Source organism: Maylandia zebra, linkage group LG22 (assembly GCF_041146795.1).
Source record: "Maylandia zebra isolate NMK-2024a linkage group LG22, Mzebra_GT3a, whole genome shotgun sequence".
NCBI classification, from domain to species: Eukaryota; Metazoa; Chordata; class Actinopteri; order Cichliformes; family Cichlidae; genus Maylandia; species Maylandia zebra.
In genome coordinates this window covers 4,270,519-4,292,983 of record NC_135187.1, presented here as the reverse complement: position 1 = coordinate 4,292,983, position 22,465 = coordinate 4,270,519, and the positions used below count along the sequence as shown (strand labels likewise).

The 22,465-nt window shown below is 38.4% G+C and overlaps 2 protein-coding genes across 3 annotated transcripts in view; one reads left to right on the top strand and one right to left on the bottom strand.

Moving 5' to 3' along the window:
• cacng6a (calcium channel, voltage-dependent, gamma subunit 6a) overlaps positions 1–11,380 on the bottom strand; it is a 45,051-nt gene extending 33,671 nt beyond the window's left edge. Inside the window, exon 1 of the mRNA XM_004569749.3 lies at positions 11,350–11,380. The gene's annotated coding sequence lies outside the window, so the exon portion shown is untranslated. The remainder of the gene's footprint in view (positions 1–11,349) is intronic.
• Positions 339–20,900, top strand: LOC101473004 (uncharacterized). 2 transcript variants are annotated; one of them, XM_024798421.2, is made up of 6 exons: positions 339–442; positions 9,695–10,972; positions 15,049–15,835; positions 16,297–16,544; positions 18,216–18,395; positions 20,007–20,900. In XM_024798421.2, the coding sequence occupies exons 2-6, from the start codon at positions 10,154–10,156 to the stop codon at positions 20,214–20,216; spliced, it is 2,244 nt and encodes a 747-aa protein (XP_024654189.2). In that variant the 5' UTR covers positions 339–442; positions 9,695–10,153; the 3' UTR covers positions 20,217–20,900. The 2 variants fall into 2 exon arrangements, with proteins under 2 accessions (XP_024654189.2, XP_024654190.2); XM_024798422.2 differs by having other exon boundaries at positions 412–442; positions 9,698–10,972.
• Positions 20,901–22,465: the final 1,565 nt, after the last annotated feature.

The following is a 22,465-nucleotide window of genomic DNA, read 5'->3' as shown; positions in this document are numbered from 1 at the left end:
CTTCAATTAAATCGACTTCATGATGCCAAAGCGACAGGAGTGATCCAACTTGCCTCCATCTTATCTAAGACACCTGAAAGAGTCTGCAGTTTATTCAAAGTACAAGGAAGGCACGCTCACATTTCCTAAATCAGGTGATCACTTTAGTGTGCACAATTGCCTATTAGTCCAAAAATTAGTCCAAAGGTCTCATGATTACTTTTGTTGGTTTTTCTTGCATCGCTGAGGTTTTAAAAGTTATTACCTGAACATTTAGAGTTAAACATTTTGTTATTGAAGTACATAAAAAAAAGTAGTCAGGTGTGTGCCCAGAAGAGAGAGAGAGAGAGAGAGAGAGAGAGAGAGAGAGAGAGTTAAAATTATCCACCTAAAGCCAATCCTCCTCAAGCTGATCAGTGTGTTGAATGGACTAACCACTTTGGCGACTCCAGACTTGCAACAGGTAAGAAAAGCTTTGCTTCTTTTTAACCAAATGATGCACTGTTTTCTAAAATATCGACCTTTGGGAAGATTCCTAAACGATCTCTCTTGTGAGCAAGTAAATTGTTGATAAACAAAAGTAAAGTGAAATTCACGGCCCCATGGATGATGTAATGCTTCCACAGACTGAATGAAATGAGTAAATTAAGTTTAAATAGTTTGTGGTTCTGATTTGTTAATGTAATATGTGATTTATTTAGTGTGTACTGGTTTACACATTCGCCTAACATGCGAAAGAGCCCCGGTTTGATCCTGTGACGAGACACAAATCCCTTTGGGTAGTGACAGGAAGGGCATCCGGCATTTTAAAAAAACTCCCCGCTGTGGCCACCACTGATGAATAACAGAGCAACTGGAAGTAGCTTCTATAAAGTGTGATTCATTTAGTTACGCAATGCATATTTAAGGATTTTTTTTCATGAGGCCTCTGTCAACCAGTTACCATAAGCTGTACCTTAGCTGCTATATGTACCTACCTCAAATAAATATAAATAAATGGGATTTTACATATTAGTAAATCAGTAGATTTACTGGCCACAGTTCTGACTTTTTGTGCTACAAATGTAACTATCCAGCCAAATCCTCATCAAAAAATTCTACTTTTTACATTTTTACTTCTGTGAATCTCTAATAAACTGTAGGTGTGATACTTTATTATCTGCATCTTATTTAACCATAAGACACAAAGTAAACTGAGCTGAATCATCTGAGGTCAGATGAGTTAAGATATTTTGTGAAAACGTGTTCAAATGAATGCCTGGTACTGTAGGTGATTCAAGTCCCTTTGTTCTAGACCGTCTTCAACAGATGTCTTTCTCAAGAGCTTATTAACACGTTAGAAGTAATTGCTTTAAACCTGCTTGAAATTCAAATAAAGTAAACTGGAGGAATGAGGCTGAATGCTGTTCCACTCACAGGGTGAGAGGAAGCGGTACCACCGTGGACCAATCACCAGTGAAGTAATATTCAGCATAATTATGGCTACTTTTAAGAGTTTTCAGTCTTTTGTTTACTACTTATAGTATTTTTTTTCTGCATGCTAATATTCTGTTACTAGTTTAACACATAAGAGGTTTTATAATATTTGATTTGTCCTCATCTCTGCATACACCTTCAGCCGTCTGTGTTATATTCAGTGTATTTTTGATGAGCTTTGGCTCACGTGAAGCTAAGATTTCAACGTATTTGGCATTTTATTGAACTCAACTTCTTTCATGGGTGCAACATTTTAAAAGTGAAGATTCTTCTCAGATTTTCTGTAGTAGCTCTGTTGCTGGTACCTTCTTATATCCACGGTTGTATCTCAGGGATTTTTTACACTTATTTCGTTCATTGATTCTTGTTTCAGTGAACATTTGTGCAGTATAGCAATAGCATACCTGTGATAACGTTCCCTTCCTGTGTATCCCAACAAGTCTTTGGTCAAACCTGTTCAGTGGAGATCAATTGGGGCCACGTGCGGCACTGAGCCTTTGGCTTCATGCCTCTTCGTTAGCTACAGCGAGGGCAGAGGCAGCTTAAAGAGGTCAAACAAAATGTGAAGGTGATCCATCACAGTTCAGATCAGAAGTCCACATCTTTAGAAATGTGACACCTGTTCTCACCAAAGAGCACTGATAAGCAACCAAGCTATTGTGAAAACTGCAACTTTAACCCTTAAAATGATGAGAAGAAAATCAAACTTTGCAGAATCGATACTGGACATTACAATTATGGGAAATACTAATAGGCCTACCTGAAGTTCCTCTTTAGGAAATCAAGGCACCAAAGAAAACTGACACAGATAAAAAAAAAAATTAAAAAAAGAAAAACATCATAAAGACAGCAAAGATTTGTCCTCAGAGACACAGGGAATGCTTTTAGTGCTGAAAAATAAAGAAAAAAGATAATTTACTACCCGTGAGAATTAAAATGCCCTCTAGTCAAAGACCCGCCTGTTACACTGCACTGTCTGGACCTTTGTTAAGAAACCTGAGCTTCCTGCATGGCGCCATCCATATGAACTGTTGTGCTAAGCCAGTGTATTGTCACATTGGTTGATTAATGTTGCCACTCTCAACACTTGAGCCTAAGAGCTTTCCACACTGCCACAACTATCCTGATTATGGTGACCACACTGAGGGTGGTCTCTGAAGTTGGACCATAGTAAAGTCAGGTAATGTGTTAACTTGTTAATTCTTGACACAAAGGGAATGGCTGAGTTCATATGATGAACATTTACATTATGCGCTGGTGGAAAGTAGAGTTATTATTACAACATGTTTTGGCTTTTTTCCCCACAATTTTAAACCATGTTTCCTTATAAAATGTGGACTTTATGTAAAGTTTTGAGACAAGTTGATCTTGACAGGCCGATAAGAGTGAGATGTGTAGTGATTTTGATGGCGTACTGGTCTTTCACACTGAAGGCAAAACTGTTGGTATACAAGATTTACAAGGCTTTTGTCGCCTATGAGCATGTGCTGTGGGTAGTGACTGAGGACAAAGTTCACAGAATCGAGTGTCGGAAATGATGCTCAGGTTTTAGTAAAAGGCTTCACTTTTGTGAAAATGACAGTTGGCTAATTTACTGACATCAAAATGCACTAAATTAAAAAGTACAAGGGTGCGACAAAGCCTCTCAGCAACCAGCGCACTTAGCGGCTTCACAGTAGAGGGCTGTTGACCCAACCAGCTCTAAACTGTAATTTCATGTTGCTGTGTGAATGTGAGGCATGATTAGGTTCAAAAGGGACACCTGTAACTCTTCTTTATCCTTTTTCCAGTTGTTAAAATGTTGCCTGCTTTGTACTGACAGGAAGGCAGAGAGCTTTAGTGTATGAGTCGACATATCGGCGCAGTGCTTGTTATCATGCTTGATCACATTCTGTTGTCTGTCAGCTGGTTCACTGTAACAATATGGCTGCTGTATATTTCCAGGGCGGAGGAGTCATTTCAGTTGTAATTTGGAACGATTTGCATGTCTGTGGAAACAAAACACAGTCAGCTAAGCAGGTATATTTTATAATGCTTAGTAATATGTCTCTGTAATTTGGTGCAGCGGTCATGTTAAACGTTACCCTATTTTACTAGACTTCAAGCATGCAGCTTTGTTTTTACTGAGCGATGTCAGGAATTTTTCGGCATTTTTTCATGTTGACAAAGGTAAAACGGGAGCTTTAACAACAAAATACAAATCTGAACAACAAAAAAGACACATAAGGACTTTTAAATATGGTGTCATTGTGAATAAGACGTTTAAATAAATTTTTGCCTGCAAGATGATGTTATATCCTATATATCCCCAATATAAAAACAACAGTGGCTCATAGGCTCTTCCACTGGTGATTATATTAATAGGGAGTAATAATATTGCTACTAAAATACTTTTTTATTTATTATTTATTAAAGCTACAGTATGAAAAGCTAATGTTTAGTTTGAATCTTGTATTAAAATAACAAACTACATATGATACAGCAGGTACATAAGGTAATGTTTTCTTTAAATAACTGTAATTCTATTAGATTTCATAATGAAATCTAAAATGACAAACTAACTCATTTATTACTTCATTAAATGTTGAAACACTAGCTTAAAAAATATTGACTGAAATTCAGACCTTTTGAATTATTTTAATATGCAACTTAATTTAAAAACAAGCCAACCAGTTATGGTGTTAAAAATGCCACCTGAGCATTCAACAGTTTTTTCATCTCACAACTAAAAAAGAAAAGATTAATTTGCTTTTAGGACTTAGACTCGCTCATTAACGCACTCTGAGGCGTTTCTTTTGCATAACATACCTAACCAAACTTTTAATAATGAAGAGTATCCTCACATAAGAACAGATAAAATTATTAAAAACTTACTTTCACTCATAGTTTTATGCTAATACAAAGTACACACTGCACCAGCTGCTCAGGATGTGATTGCCAAATCTCTTTTGTGTGTAATCTTATATATGGAGGCATTTGATAGATGCTGTCAGGCACAAACGTGGCATTGCTTTTAAACTGATTTGTTTTTCATTTATGCAGCAGATTCTGAAAAATGACTGTCTCGAGGCATACATTTTTAAACTCTCTATACTAATTTTTTTATACAACAGTACTTTGGGGAATAATCATCTTTTGGCTTTAAATATGTCAGATGTCATGAAGTTTATTTAGCAAAAAAGAGAACATTGTACTTGTGTAATTATGTCTTCCAACAAATTGATGCATTCTGATGTACTTAAATTGAATCCATTAAAAAATACACACAGTAGGAGCAGACACTGTCTCACTGTCTTAAATAGAGTGACTTGGATGGACTTTGCCGTTCCGCCTAATCATGTTTTACGAATGTGACTAGAGACCAACCACATACGCAGTATGCCTAATAAGTTTCTTTGTGACCCTTTAACATTTATATATGTACGTTTTCACCAACTCTATCTGCTTATCTTTATGCATCTCTTCGACAGCTGATCCTTCCTCCCTCAGTTCAACCTCACCCACCTTCTCCTCAACTCAAGTCTCACTTCCTGCATTGAAGTCAGGGCTGTAACACATGAAAAGTTACATAAATATACTCATGTAGTCCTGATAGTCAGCAGATTAGACATGAGTCCATCCCATCTCTGGACAGCTGATGAGCCAGCTAAACAACAACAGCAGCTGGTTACGAGCTAACATGATGTCAGTTAAAGTTAGAGTATCCTGAAAATCACATTTTTTCACCAATAAACAGTTTGATTACATTCTCACACCACATGAAACACAAGCGTTCAAGTCCAACAATGCTACATCCACTTCAAAGAAAGTTTCACTAGTTCCAGCTAACAACTGTTAACAGCTAGCAACAGCAACAGTTCAGGATATCCTCGACAACTTTCCTTGAAATCACATGATCAGAAGTGACTCACCGATTCATCAACTCATATCTGACTCCCTTCACAGAGTTTTGCAGTCTCCCAAAAATGAACAAGACCAACAGGCTACGATCACTACAGCTGAATGGCAGCCAGAGTTTGTGAGTGACCTGTGTATAAAATTGTAAAATACTGCAAAATATGTTTAGGGTTTTTTTTCCTGTAGTATTTTAATAATATGGCGTGTACACGAATGTTTTTATACATACACAGTAGTAAAATCGGGTTGGCTAGCCACAGGTACAGGCTAAATGTTTTTAATCTCTTAATTGTTTAAAATGGTTTCATCCTACAGTGGTCACCATAGCAATCTAACAGCTGACAGTGAGATTGTTCACACTTAAACACTACTGCAGCACGTCTGACTTTTCCTAGTGAACATTTATATTTTGTCAAATGAATCCTCTTCGGAAGCACGGCCCTGGAGGTTATTAAATCAGTGAAGGCCAATCAGTATCAATGTGAGGCATTGTGTCACTTACTCTACAGTGAATCTAAACACACTGGTCCAAGTTTCAATTACTTCAAGTGAAATTGTCCTGCAGCCTTTTGGAGTCTGTGCTCTGACACATATCACAACATCTATGCATCATCAGTCATCAAAGTGCCTTTAAGCTGCAGACAGGCCACTCAGTTGAAAACTGAAAGTGTATAACTGACCCAAGCAAGGGCCTTCAAAGTGCACATCTTAATGAAAGCAAAATACAAATGTAGTATAAAAACGGGCTTTTTTGTGTCACCTGACACAAGCACAAAATGAACTTGAGCTCTGTCAACACACAAAGCTTTTCAAATCTATTATAAATGCTGGAAAAGCCACTGAAATACTCGATTGTATAAGCAATTTAAATAAGACAGCTGTTAGGAAAAGCTGCAAAATGTGTATTAATGCAAATTACATTAATACACAAGCTACTGGCTGCGTGTCAAGCACATGCGCTTCTTCTGCAGTGACACGTGTGGCAACAGCAACTTGTGGGTTGGAGGGAGATCATCTGGCAGAACCAGGACCCTGCAGTCAATCCCTCATTAAAGAGCATTACATCCAACCAATCCTATTTGACCGTCACCCTTGAAAGAAGAAGCAGGAGCTATGAGGACACGGATGTGATCCGTACGGGGGAAACATGAGCTGATCAGATGACGAGATCAGCTTGATGTAGTGAATCTGCAAAGGAGCGCTGTCACTTTGTGCTTTTAACTACTGAAGGAGTGAAAGTGACAAAAGATAATAATTTCTGACGTGAGGGTTAAGGAAACCTAATGTGAACAATTCCATTTGAAAAGGAAGGAAAAATAACGATGACATTTGGGAAATTTGATAGAAGTTAGAAAAAGGTTTCTGCTTTGTCTGCGATTATATTCTGAATTTTAAGAATATATTTTTTAAATATGAAAATAAAACATCCTTTCTATATTGTACTGGAGAACAGCTTTATAGCATTAAAACCTGCTTTATGGATTTTTAAATGAGTTTTATACACAGCATACAACATATTTTATAAGTCAGTGACACATTTTAATAAGTCCTTTTTTTTAATGAAGGATAACTTGATTAATTAAATATAAACTTTTGTTGTTTATTAATCCATCCAGCCATCTATCTTGATCATGGTGGGCAAAGACAGAGTATAATACTGATATGACACCAAATTATAGCGGAGTTCATTGTTTATCCTATTTACAAAAACATAATGAATCATAAAAAAACAACAATATATTTTAAAAGTCTCCACTATAATCATCAGGAGCAGTTACAGCAACCTACTTTTTGTAAGCTTTGCTATATAATACTTTCAACCATTATGGTGTCTGTGCAGCCTCCATAAACGTAAGTCTCACTTTTGCTCGTTGCTAAATTTTAACAGCGTTCTGCAAACCTCAAGACACATCACGAACATGAAGGCACAACAAAGTGACACAGATGGTGTGTTGATTTGTGTCTTTGCATTCATGCTAGCATGGAAACCTATATAAAATTAGAAAGACAGCAACCAGTTATCAGTCTGTGCAAATGTGCAAATTTAAAGTTGTTGTACTACTTTCACATGACAAGAGCACAGTTAGATCTCACTCAGCCCAGGTTATGTGGAGCCAAATTAAAAGTTGGCTCAATGGAAACTTGATCATTTCCCCACAAGGCAAAGAAAAAATGTATGCAGGTCCAAGGTTCTCCTACCCTTTCCATCTTTGACAAAGGAAGGTTATAAACACAAGCAATCATTATAACGTTGTACATAAAGCAATGCTGTTTGGACTAGCATGTGATGCCACGTGTCTCAGTGAGGTATCATGTCATGTAAATCTCCACTAATGGTGTCCTTAAGTATCAGACAGCAGGGCACACTGTTTGATTATGGCTCTCACGTAGTGGCTGCGTGCACATCGTTAAATGCCTCTCAACAAAAACATTTTTGTTTTTAAGAAATGGCTGATGAATCCTGCGGTGTTTCTAATAATGAAATATGAGACACCATTAAACTATTAATGATCTCAGATGTTATATCAAAGTATCAGCCAGAATTCTCTAAAATTTAAATTTCATCCAAATCATTACACTAAAGTGGTACGTTGTATGGTTCTGTTTATCATTTTGATAGTAAGCACTGGTGTTGTGTTTATAGAAATAATGCCTCAATGCTAAATCGGTCATTTCTTCTGGTAAAAAAGAGAAACTTCTGTCAAATTTAGCAGAAGTAAGTGAGAATCAGAGAGTCACTGTATCCTGTAAAGAAAATCTCCTGACAATTCATACCTTATCACATTAACATATCAGGTTTTGTACAAATTAGACTAACAAGTTAGAGCTCATCAATTAGTGAGCTTTAGACTTAATGAAAGGTGGATGTTGTCACCTTTAGACAAAGCAAAGGCTTTCTGTTTTTGGTCTTCATGGAAAGCTATGTGGCTGTTGGCTGTAGTTTCATATTTACTGTACACACATGCTGTTCTTATTTACCCCTTCGCTAGAAAGACAACTGGTATATTTCCCAGAAATTCTAAGCTAATATGTAATTTAAAAAAAATGCCTAAAATCGCAAAAAAGTATTGTCATTGTCGTTTTTCTCAGAAGGACAGTGTCACAGAAAGGGCGGTGCCAGAAAATCGGATGTTTGTACTTAATGTAATGTGTGTTGTGGGTGTTTAAAGATAAGGAGCTTAGAAAGAACAAGCTCCTTATCTTTTCCTGTGTGTTCTGAAACTTGTTCTTCTTGGCTTTGCATCGCGCTCTCGGGCAAGACCAACGAGCATGCGGTTGATGCATGTTTCTTGCTCTGCTGTTCAGGTCTAACAGAACAAGTATAAACAAAAAAAATAAATTATTAATACATTATTATTAGTTGTCCATCATCAATAAGGAACACCTATTGTACAGTAGATGTGGTTGAATGCTTTTCTTCTGTGCAATAATAATGTGGACATCCCTCTTCTTTGAGTATGACTCTGTCTCTCCTCGCCGTGCTGCTTTTAAACAGTCAGTCAGCATGGCAGGCTGAAGGCGGACAAGTTCTGACACTGATTCATGAGACTCGTGTGAGTGACTGGGCTCAACAGGCATGCCCTTGTCTCAGCAGAAAACCAGCTTTCATTATTCGAATGATTGCCCTGTGGCTTTGACGGAAGATTAATTGACCATAATCTGATTATACTGTGGCCTGCTGCACCCCTGAAGACCCCCAACCACCACCACCACCAATCAGCCCTCCCCTCTGTGGCGTCTGTCTGTGTGTGAGTCATTAAACTTAAACTGCAGTCTGCTGGTTAAAATAAAACATGCTGACCACATGGATGAGCATTTTAATATGTGGAGATCAACTGCTTATGATGCTGAACAGCTCTGGTACCTTCCTGCAGCTAGAACTATAACAAAAGCAGATTTTTAAGGTAATGTTGAAAAAGGTGTTTATCTAGTTTTCCTTCTCAATATGAGTGCATCAAAACCATGATTGAGTCATGAAACTCTTTATGGTTTTGTTTACATCAATATTCTCAAGTTCAAAGATGAGTGTGAACCGGAAACTCACTTAGTAATTAAGATGGTCTCCAGTTATAACCCAATTCCTGTCCTTTAAACCTGTTCTCTCCTCTCTGCTTTGTCTCACTTTGCCTCTTGACAGTCTTACTTTTTCCTCAACCTGTAGCTTTTTGGGTTTGTTGTTGTTGTTGTTTTCCAGTTGGCTGAATCATATATTGATTGCACTGTAAATAATACTTAAAACCATGAGTGGAGATGATCAAAGCTTGAGCTAGCTGTTTGTTTCCATTATGTCTCTCTTCTTCTTGACTTGTTTTGTTGATGTCTTGTTTTCTCTGTCTCCCAGTAGGTAATGGCAATGTGATGGATAGTTAGAAGCCAAAGTTAAAAGGATTATTCCTGGCCATCGAACACAGAAGGTCTTTGAAGCCAGAAGAAATCACCTGTCTGGCGATGCCCCAGCACCTCATCTCAGACAAAGTGGATGAATCTATCAGCTGAACTTTCTCAACCTGTTAACTTACCATGGTGCCAAGAAAGCTTGCGTGATTCTAAAAGGTGTTCTTGAAGACAAGCAGCTGGAGTTTAACAGTCTCCTTTGTTCCCAATGTTCCCTGTGTTTTTAGAGCCCTTCCTTGGAGTTTCTGTCACTTATCCTCTAAAGGGAATTTATTTTGTTGACATGATTAGCACCAACACCTCTCAATCAGAAGCAAATGATTTCTATTGATGGTGTTTGTCCCCACAAAACTAAAGCCTTTGAAGACTGTCAATTTCCGAGGAATAATTTGGACTCTGACCAGATATGGCCAGAGACGTCCGTCCTCTGAGCCAAATGCCTTTGTCTACAAAGCACGTGCAACGGGTGGGAGCTACTCTGGGGCTTGTCCTCCCTTTCATCCCCCTACGATCTCTTATTTTCTATTACTTCCTTTCATGTGCAGCAGCAGCAGGTAGTTCACCTGGCATAGAATATGATTATGGCATTAGCCCCAAATTTGTTTGTACTCCCATTCCCCCAGAAGCAGATCCCAGCTGCTTCTCACCACCCAATGTGCCCCATGGACCAAGCAGTAACAGCCATAGCAGTGACCACAATGGCGGGAGCAGGCGAGGCATGATGTCCGACGAGGCCAAAGCCACTATTCTGCATTTGCGTGAGAGCCTTGTGAGGCAGAAGGAAACCATCCTGGACCAGCGAGAGACAATCAGGGAGCTGAATGCTAAGCTCACCTTATGTGAGGGCTTTGGGGGTCACCACAGCACTGGTCACCATGACAGTCATCACGACAGCCACCACGACAATCATCACGATAGCCATCACGATAGCCATCATGACAACCATCATGAAAACCATCATGAAAACCATCATGATAACAACCATAACAACCATCACGGTACCCACCATGACGACCATCATGGACATCACGGCAGCCATCATGCATCATTGTCACTGCACCATGGGCCTTCAGGATATCACAGCAATGACCACCATTATTCCCACGGCAGCCACAGACTGGACCACAACAGGAAGGGCTCGTCATATAGCAAACACAGTTCCTTCTCTCCAGAACAGACTGGAAAAACCCTGCAGACACTAAAGGAGAGGCTGGAGAACTTGCAGGTAAGCATGAAAGATTATAGTTTGATCATTTTTTGTAGCGTACTCACTTAATAGCACTTAATAAAAACAAATCACAACTGGATAAATGAACTCACTGCGCACTAGGACAGGTGACTGGGACCATGCAGTATCTTCAGTTTGATTTGTTTTGCAATTTTTAAAAGTGTCATGCTTTAAAAATTGCTGCACAATGACCTTTTTTTAAATTTCAAAGATGCATGAGAGCTACTTGCCAAAGTCTGAGCTGCATGGGAACATCCACTGAATATCTTCCTCAGTTATGCAGGAGAAATACTAAAAAGTATGAACCGAGTAATTAAACTGAGATTGCACTGCAATAAATTATGAGGGAAATGGCTGTTAAAATCTTAGCTTACCAAACGGTGACTTTACCGTGTGTGCCTGGACCTCTTCACTATTCCAAGCTTTCTGAGGGCAGAAACAATGCACAGCAATGAATAATCCACAGCATTGTTCATTGTTGTTGTTCATTGAAAGCCTTTTTGTATCAGTGGAGTTTGAGTGCTGTCATTGGTGAGCTTAGTATCTGTTTGTTAACAGTCTAGGGTCCCCATGTTTTGAAATATCACAATTTTGTGTGATGGTAGATACCAATAAGAGCTCGAGCTGCTTTAATCGTGGTAATTGTGGTCCGCGCCATTTGGGTGGAGTTGCGCTTTCTTAATGCTCTCATGTTATTTATGTATCTGTTTTACTATTTCTCTTTTAATTATTTATTCATTTATTTGTTTTTAATTGTAATTGTGTGTCAGGCACTTTGTGAGTGCGTATGTGTACTTTATAAACCTTACCTACTACACTTTTTGCACAAAGAAAATTCAAATTGTCTATAATGTGTCTGCAAAGAAAAGCTGCAGACAAGCAGAAGTCTATTAAAGGTTTGACTTAATTGGGGTCACGTCTTACGTCACTGAGAGTCACATGCTCAGTCACCGAATCAGCTGCCTTTGTTATCTGCTGCCAAAACGAGGGATATGTTTCATTAGGACATAGTAACCTGAAGGTTATTCTATGGATGTTGTACATTTTACTGCATCATAGTTAATGCATATTCTCAGGACTAAATCATTAATTTTTTAATTTATGTTTTTGTAATAATTTGGGGGAAATTAAAAAAAATAGCATTCAGAAGTTGTGGGCAATCTGTCTCACACACTCATCACAAACCACCCACCAGTCACTATGAAACACGTACCACCCACAATGCTAATATGAAAGCTGCTTGACTATTGTCTCAGAGTTAATGTCTCTGCATCGTTCTCTGTCTTTCTCCTGGATATCAGTGGCCAAGGTCGAGCTCAAAACAGGAAGAAGCTCTAAGTTGATTAGCTCTCACCCCTGATCTTAACCTCTGTGTGCCAGCAGGAGTAGGATAAGTTAAGCTCCCCTGGTGGAAAACAAGCAGTCTATAGTATTTAAACACCGACAGAATGACAAAGAGTTTAGATTAAAGAAAAATCTTTTTTCCCCAGTAATTCTTGTATACTGGTTTAGCTTTTTTGTGTTTGAACTTGTGTGTAATCTCTTGCCTTAAAGTAAATCACTACACACACGAACACACAAACATATCACTTTCTCTCTAAAAACACTCTCTAAAATAATATATATTTATAATATAACTATATATTTAAAATGAATGTTTACCCTACACAGCTAATTACTAATCATTGTTATAATGAATTCATACCAAATGCAAATCAAAGTTTTGTCTTGTGGTTCTCACAAAAGTACAGTCATGCTGGAAACCCACGACTGTCTAACAGCCAGCAGGATGTGGAAGAGTGCAAATGAAAACTGCAATAAGGTTACAGGATCATATTTTCAAAACTTTCCATGAAGTCCTGCAATTTCCTTCACTGTTCTCCAAGCCATCTTTATTTCTTCTGTCACTATAAAATAAAAGAAACTGAATCATTCGGCTCCAGCTCCCCTCAAACAGCATCAGTTAGTTATTGACATAGAAAGTCAGTTATTTCAAAGACTTTCCAAAGCACACCGTTGCCTCACAGCAAGAAAGTCTAGGGTGCTAGGGTGTACCCCACCTCTCATCCAGCCGTCCAATGACTTTGATAAGGATAAGCAGCAGAGATGGATGGATGGATGGAATTCCTATTTAATAAGTCCTCCAACAAATTTTACATGGGTTTCCAGTATAATAGAACAGGAATGTCCAAACATGTATAACTTTCGACTGGGAGACTGGGTGTTGATCTACCCAAACCTACTACAATCACCATGGTGTCTATAATTTACTACGACAACTTTGGCTGGTAGAAAACAGACATAGAACAAAATACCCCAAGTACAATCAAAAGCTGAACAAGATAAAAAGGAACCAACTATCAGATTTGTTAACATTACAGCATGTAAAGCATATTAAAATTCACTCCCCATATAGCTGTCGTGAATGGGGAAAATTTCATACAGACCAATACTACTTTATTAACATATCAACCCCCTCACTGGGTTCAAACACCAAAAACTAATTTATAATGAGACCCTCTACAACATTAAACACATATTAGAACAACACCAAGAAAAATGATACAGGCACTTACTAAGACAAGGGCTAGAGGTCTCTTAAAATGAAAACATAACTCTGGTTCATATCAAGTGTTTGTGTTGTTTAAAAAGACAATAATGTTAAATTCATTAACATAAACTTACAAAGCAATAAACATCTTAATGATGTTTTTTACAGTTGTTATAATCCTTCCAGATTCCCAACTATTTAAGTGGTTTTGCTGTCTCACTTTGGTTATAGTTTCATTATTCTGATGTCGTAATGTGAGTCTTAAACCTGGCTGCCAACTGGCCTGTAAAAGCTTCATTATTAGTGTAGGTGGTCTCAGGTCATGCTGAGGGAAAGTGTTGCCAAAAATCCCTTTCGATCTCACTTGAAGGTGTGAGACAAAACAGAACTGGTGCCAGGATTTACCCTCAGCCTCTCCCTCTAACAGGATGTCTACACCACCAGCCTCTGGCCATGCACCGAAGGGCGCTAGCCAACCTCACTTTCAATTAGCTTCATCCTTCCTGACAAGGCTATTAATCGTGGCGTGTGCTGGCAGGGAACAAAGTCGGATTTGCTGGTGAGGAAGACGAGGATGAAGGAGGGAGAGGAAAAAAGAGGACAAGAAAACTTTTCCCCCTGCACTTTTAAATGTCATACTGAAGTTCCTCTTGTACTATTGTATTGATATAACCTTTGGTTCTTGTTTAAAGCATTAAAATGCAAAGTTGTTGTTGTAAAACTCTTATTACCAGCACTCACCTTTCTCCCCCTACAGTCCTTTTCTTTGACATCTTTTTTTATAGTTTTGCTAATAGACAAAACTGACAAGGAGTCACAATCATGCAGTTAAAGTCAGTATCTTTCTCCAGTAATGAGTTTGAAATAGCCTTGTCTTGAAATCAGTGCCTTACTTAAATAGATTTTTGGAATGTTTCAAATGAGGTCTGTGGTTAACGCAAGTCCTACACATGTTTTCACATTTTGTTTTAAAATATGAAACTGAATACCCAAATACCTGCTTCAGGAAACCCAAGTTCTTCAGGGACATTAAATGTCATGATGCCACACATAGGAGCTTTGTGGTGGGAACATTAAAGTCATACTACCATAGTTCATTTTACTATAAAGGTACTTAATCTTTCAAAAATCCTAAAGGGTCCTTAGATTTGTGATGATTATACTAGTTATCAAAACACCTACATATTCTAAATTTCTATTTTTGAGACCTTTTTTCAGCAATAATCCAAAATCCAATTCTCTTTATTCAAGTGAGCCAGGTCAGTGCTGACATCATTTTTGCCCTGCACAAATCGCTGAGACGCTCTATGAAGATCCCCCACAATGTCAGCAGGACCTGTTGAACTCTGTTGCTATTGCTGTGGTTTAAATAGAAGAAATTGTTACTACATTGATGGGGATTATCAGTTTTAAGTACACAAAGTATAGCAGAACCTGATTGGATTGATGTTTTCACTCTGTGGAGGTAATAGATCATTTATAGGTAGGTATAGTTATTAAGCACTATTTTCTTTGTCTACAGGCCAGGAACTCCTCCAGCTCCTATTCCAGCTCCCTGAGAGAACTTCTGCAGAGGAAGATCAATGCTTTAGAGGAACAGCTACACAGGTACTACAGAGATCACCATGACTATGGTCACCATAATGACCACCATGGAGATCATCATGATGACCATCATGGCAACAGCCACCATGATAGCCATCATGATGGCCACCATGGCAATAGCCATCATGATGACCACCACGATGACCACCACGATGACCACCATGATGACCACCATGATGACCATCATGATGACCACCATGATGACCATCATGATGACAACCATGATGACCATCATGAGGACCACCATGAGGACCACCACAATACCCATCACAGCAACCACCAGAATAGGCATTGGTACAACCGCCACACTGGACACCATAATCGCCATCGTGATCACCATCGTGACCACCACTATGATGGGCACCATGGTCGGCATTATAATCATTTCAGCAGCCACCATAATGACCATCATGACGATCATCACGATGATCACTATGGTCATCATGATGACAGTCATCACAGAGATCACGATTACCACCATCGACCTGGATACCATGACAACCACCATGATGATCATCATGACAACCACGATGATCATCATGACACCCATCATGGCAATGACCACCACGATGACCACCACCATGACAATGATCATCACCCGCGACGGCTTCCTTACACCAGTAAAGAAACGAGTCTGAGGGGCACTGGACACAGCAAGCTGGAAACAGTACTAAGCCAACTGCACCACAGCAGCACTGACCATGGTAAACATACATGCACACACAGACATAGCTACACACACTCATGATTTATTTTAGGGATGAATTTGAATTCTCATTTATTATTTAATAATTACAGAATATCTTTGTACCTACTATTATCCGGCTTTTATTGGAGGTTGCCCTATAAAAAAAAACCCCATTAGTTAGGTTGCTGTGGTTGGTGCTAGTAGATTATTATGACCCATAATTACCTCATTTATATGATGAATGATGAAAGCAAGCACAGAGCATTGTTTTGCCTTTAATAATTATATTGATATCATGTAGATAGAGAATATCTCCATAATAATTGGGTCAGAAAAAGGAACAATTCAAGAAAAAGAAAAAAATAACTTGTTTGTTTCTAATGCATATAGAAAATAGTCTAACAAAAGTCTTTGACAGCAGTATTTGTTGATCACAAATGAATAACATGACTCTAAATTTATTCTCCATCTCACCAGGGAACCAAAAGCTAAAGAGTCCCACTGCCTTCCTGTTAGACTTCCCCATGAGGACTAACTACATGTATGGCAGGATGAGGCGGTCAGTGGTGACGGAGATCTTTGCCTTGACCATCTGCCTGTGGCTGAAGGCAGGTGCAGGTCCTGGTCTTGGCACTCCCTTCTCCTACTCGGTGCCCGGGCAAGCTAATGAGCTGGTACTAATTGAATGGGGCAGCAATCCCATGGAGCTGCTAATTAATGACAAGGTAAAGCCTGTCACCATGTCATGTCACAGTGATTTATGATCTAAATGTTGATGAATCTGGACACAAAAGCTAGTTCTGAAGCTCAGCCTATAGTGCAAAGGTTTATGGGATCTTTTTACCAGTCACTAAATAATTTATCACTGTAAGAAAATACTTGCACATCAATGTGAAGAATCTCTAGGCAAGTCAGAAGATGTTTGGTCCCAGAAGCTATCTGGTTTCCTGTTTGTAGACCACATACAATCCAGGTTATCCTGACTAATCAAAGTCTAGCAGGGTCGGGTTGTATAAACTGCTTGTGGTGAGCAAAAGAAGGACTTTATCTGCTAATGTGTGATGATGATTTAGAACTAGCTCACGTTTCACTGCATCAAAGAGTAACAAGGTATAAGTTCAGCATTACTCCACACTAGTTTGGCTGTACCAAAGTAGAGAAAAGAATATACTTTCACCAACATGACCAGTGTTACTGACAGCTAGTAGTACCGTACCACCAAGAAATAAGAGTCAGAGCTAGATGATAATCTGCCAAATTTACTCGGGTGTGAATATTTTTCTCAACTAGCCAAAAACTTCTCTAGTAAAGACTCCAGAGCAATGTAAATGATATATATAATATTGTCATCTCATGTCACAATCACATACTCAAATTCATACACAAAAACTATAGAGCTCATTTACTGGTTGTTCCTTTTAACAGTGATTAGCATTTTGAATATCTGCTGTAATTTATGTATTTATTATTTAGTTTTACTAAAACAGTCTTCTTAAAATGTATAATATCCTCAAACTTCATTGGCATAATATACATTGATTTTGACTTTTTAAACATTTTTATATTTATTTTGGTTGTTTTCACTTGTAACAAATTGTTCACATTTTGGTACTTCTCTGTATACTTCTAATGCAGATTAGACATATATAACGAGCCCCTGCAATTGTCTTTCGGTTGTTTCTCCTAGAAAAAGATTGCAGATGTCTCAGTTCAAATGACAGTAATCAGACAGTAACCCAGTCAGACTGCTGACAAACAAATAATTCAATTAGTCAATTAGCTTCCTAATCTTTAATTCTCCCCTAAACGGAAGACAGGTGTTTGTCTATTTCCCTTCTGTGCCCCAGTACTTCGTGCAGTGAGCTCAACAAACAAACGAACAACACAATAATCTGATTATTGTAATTGATTGGCCTAATTGTCTGTAGCACAGACAATACCAGGAGGGATAAACTGACGTGTTTGTTGTCTGTGAGTCACACACTTGGCAGTTATCAAACTGATCATTGACACAGTTCAATGATCTCAGAATGTAGATTAATCTAAGAGTTTAATTACTTTTCTACAATGTTTTATGAGGATGAAATGAGAGAAGATTCACACGTTGTATTAATCCACTTTCCCGACAATCGATAACAGTTGCAGATAAGGCTTGCTACTGTGTGAATACTCGTGCAAAATTAATGGCAGGCTATCAGTCTTTTTTTCTTTTTACTCCATCAACATGATAACATCTCACATCATTTAAGGCTTGATCAGGTGTAAACCGTGCCATCGCGACCCTTGGATAATCTTTTACTTGAAGGTTATGAGACGTTTTTCCAAATAAAAATTAAAAAATAAGTAAATAAATAAATAAAATCTCTTTTTTTTTGTCTCTCCACCTGGTTCTTTAGGCGGCGACTTTGCCCATAACTATGACAGATGAAAAGTGGCATCACGTGTGCGTGACGTGGTCCACACGTGATGGTGTCTGGGAGGCCTACCAGGATGGAGCAAAGAAAGGCACAGGGCAGAACCTGTCAGCCTGGCACCCAATCAAACCAGGAGGGATTTTCATCCTTGGTCAGGAGCAGGTATGACACACAACATGCCTTCTGACTGTGGGATAATAATGTCACATACAGACTATGTCAGCAGATATAGGTATGCCAATTCATTTTATACCCCAATGTTTGCTATAAGAGGTTTTAAATTGAGTAAATACAAAGTCAAATGTGTGGGTCATTATTTATTTAATAAAAACTAAACCAAAGCATCTTGTAGAACCAGCATTAGTGGCAGTAACTTCATGTAAAATTATCTGTTTGACTCTTAGAGGAATTCGTTTATGCACAGCTGCCTTAACCACCACAGCATTTTAATGAAACTGAGGTGTGGATTTTAACTGGGCTTTTGTAATTCTGCATTGTATTGCATTCAATGCATTCAATGCATTCTTGTCTTTTTCAGCCATACTGTTGTAGATTTGCTTTCATTCTCTGAATCATTGTCATGTTGCACGAGCAGGTGTCAGCCAAGCTTTAGCTGTTGAAAAGATGGCCTCATATTAGACACTTTGGTATACAGAGAAGTTCAAGGTTAATTCAATGACTGCAAAGTGCCTGTGTCCTGTGGCTGCAACACAAGTCCAAATCCTCACCCCTCCACCACCGTGCTTGACAGTGTATTAGACGTATGTGTTGATAAGCAGTGATTGGTTTCTGCATATAGACATTCCCACTTTGGTTTCATCTGTCCAAAGGACATTGTTGCAGTTGTCTTGTGGTTTGTTTTGTAACTTACTTGCAAGCTTAAGCTTTTAACATTTAACATGCTAAGTGAGGCCTCTACAGTCTTCAGATGAGGTTTTCGTTTTTTGTGCATTTTCTCTGAGCACTTCATGGCCTCCATTCCTGTGAAGATTGGCAGCTGCTTTCCACTTGTGAATAATCTGTCTAACAGTAGAATGATGGACTTGAACTTGTTTCAGAAATGGCCTTATAATCCTTTCCAGACTGATGGGCAGGAACAAGTGTTTCTGATCATTGATCATATGTTTTGTTCTTGGCATTGTGTTACACTTCCTGACCTGAAAAATGCTAAAGCTTCTGCTTCTATAGATTACCAGCACCTGGCTCCTACTTTCCTTTTTAATTCGTATCAATACTGCTGCTGCATTGTGATTTAATTTTTGTTAAATAATGATATGATCTAATATGTCATGTTTGGTAGTTCATCTGTTATATCTATCTCATTTAAGACTGGCTAAGGACCAGATTATTTTATGGCATCTGGATATGTTAAACCTTGGACTTGTAAGAGGGTCTCTTTATTGTGACTGATAGTCTGTCTGTAGTGTGGAGAGCTGAGCTTGTAAGGCCAAACGTTGTCAGTTTTAATTTTTTAAGTTTTTTTGAAACAGCTGACTTTGTATAGTGCCTTTCAGTAGATATAAACATATGCACTGAATCTTTATTGTCTAAATGATGTTGGTCATTAGAAAGAAAGCAGGGTTAAGACATTCTAGTATTGGCTTCATTTTTAGGGCCTCGGCTTTACTGATGAAACAAATCAAATTTGTGTCAAACTAAAAATGTCATTTTTACCAGTTTCATATCTTATAGAACAACTTTCTAATCCCTAGAAGGTAGTAACATTTTAAATATCAGCTCTACATTTTGACACATTTGCTTCTCCCTCCACAGGACACAATGGGAGGCCGCTTTGACGTCACTCAGTCTTTTGTGGGAGAGCTGTCAGACCTCCAGTTCTGGTCCAGAGTGTTGACATCCAGTGAGATTTACAGCCAAGCAACCTGTGGCGGCCACCTTGTTGGTGATGTCATGTCATGGTCGGAGGAGTCGGTTGAGCTCCACGGAGGCCTCACTGAGCTTTCTTTTGATCCCTGCCACTAAAGATGGACGCTGACCCCAGGGCTGTAGGATTATCCTTTTCTAGTAATTGATAACATTGTTGTGTCAAAAATGGCTGACAAGTGGAAATACATTATTTGATCATTGGTCAACCATAAAGCGATCGTTTCTTTCATTTCTTCTTCCATCATGTTGGCTGCAGAACTTTAATAGCACAAGCTCAGCTGTGGGCCACGAGCAGTGTGAGGACTTTGGTTGTTTGTTTTTTTTTTGTATTTTTCCATTCCTGCCGGATCCTTCTGCCTTCTCCACCTACACCCTCACTTCCTCGCTCGAACGCTCCCAGCAGGACACCTTTGAAGGCTCCAAAGAGTGCAGGGCTTTGGATTTACTGGCTGCACGCTCATGACTGCAGCACCTCTAAGAGATCCAACACACATAATAGGATTTCTTTCAATTGGAACAGGCCCAAAGGTTGCTGGTTTACCATTAACTGCCCTGCGCTAGCTTGTTCTGTGCGGTTTATGAGCAACATAGACATTACAGAAGGTGAAAGAGATGCTAAACGAAGCCACATAGAAACCTGAGTGAGGACTTGTGCGTGCTGCTAAAGAACCGATAGAAAGGTTGCAGTACACAGCAGGGAAAAGCACTGTTGTTTTGCACATTGAGATTTTGGCAGACTATTCTTTTTGTATTAGTATTTCATATTGAAAACTCTAAAAATATGTGTGTGTGTGTGTGGGGGGGGGGGGGGGGGTTGTAGAATTAACTATAACATGCTTTTGTGTGGCTTTACAATGTGAGTACATGTTCAGAACAGTAAATCGTGCATTTTGTCAATGCAGGACTGAAAATGTTTTAACCTTTGGTTTTTCTTCTGTCTGTAAATGAATCATTGTGAAAGGTTTGTTACATAAGAGCAAAACAGCTCAATGTCAGACACGACACATTACAGCCACGAGCCACCTGACTGCATCAATTCAGGTTAACAACGTGTCACCGCGCTAATGCTGATGTCTCCTTGGGCAACCACTGGCTTACAGTGGGATTTACCTGTGAACAACTGATCTGATCCTGCTTATTTCCGACAAGCTCAAACCGCATGGCAGAGTCAGACACACAGAAGCTAAACCTGTAAAAAGACATTGTTGATCTCGTGTTAATCATTTGTAGCTGCACTTTCATTGTTTTATAACAAGAGTTTGGGTTTTTTGTACACGTGAATCAAATATGAAAGTATTTATTATGATTGTTCTCTGGTTGTAAGCAACTTTTACTTAACCCTGTGTTTATTTGTAAAGCTCATCTTTTGAAATAAACTGTTAGATATTTGCTAATTAGAGCCCTTCTGAATTAAACTCACGTATCCTCCAATGAATTTAATTCAGCAGAATCAGTCGCCTCAAAGAGCTTTATATATAGGTAAAGTAGATATTTTCAAATTATCTTAATCCAAACCAAAAAAAAAAATTCTCCAAATTTTCTCCATATGTTCATATGTTTCTACACACATCTATATATGATGTGACATATATATATATATATATGATGTGCTTCTTTTGTCTGTGCTCCTATACTTCACATTTATACCTCCTTCTTCCAATACAAAAATGTGTAGTTTGTAAGCTAAACTTTAAAATGCATTATTAACATAAATACTTGCTTATCCTCACCTTCAGTGCACATTTTAATAGTTTTTTTGGTTTCTTTATTTTTTCTTTAAATTTGTTTTTTGTCTTTTGCTGTAAATATGCTGAGTATAATATTGTATTCAATCCACTACCCCTTCCCACACGTGTAAGCCAAAAACTACAGTATAAACTGAAATGTAAAACTTGAAAAAGAAGAGAAATGCTCTATAAATGCTGTCAAATATATGTAAATATTTCAGTATTTTGAATAAAACTATTATTACTATTGGGTAGTATTATTATATTATTATTACTTCTACTGTATGCATACAGTATTTTATGGGACTTAAATCGCTCATTAGTGGGAGCAGACTTATATCTCTGCACAGATCACTTCATCTCACACACTTTTTTGTGTGTATGACTGAAGAAGACAATGACCTATGTGTTCTGACACACACGCTGCACATACAATCACACGCTGGTCATGATTGCTGCTTGTGCGTGTTAAATAATTATGCAGATAGACATAAATGCAGGCAGGTGACAAATTTAAGGGAAAATCTGAACCCCTGTTGTTCTGTGGGAGGCAGCTTTAATTGTTTGTTTGTACAGATTTCAGTGCAGTAGTGGTTCTCAAACTATATAGTGGGCCCT

What these genes read in the sequence shown, in the direction of transcription:
- LOC101473004 (XM_024798421.2), top strand. Translation starts at nt 10,154, where the DNA reads ATGGCCAGAGACGTCCGTCCTCTGAGCCAAATGCCTTTGTCTACAAAG. An exon ending in AGAGGCTGGAGAACTTGCAG is followed by an intron (nt 10,973 to 15,048) that starts GTAAGCATGAAA and finishes CTTTGTCTACAG; the next exon opens with GCCAGGAACTCCTCCAGCTC. An exon ending in AGCTGCTAATTAATGACAAG is followed by an intron (nt 16,545 to 18,215) that starts GTAAAGCCTGTC and finishes CTGGTTCTTTAG; the next exon opens with GCGGCGACTTTGCCCATAAC.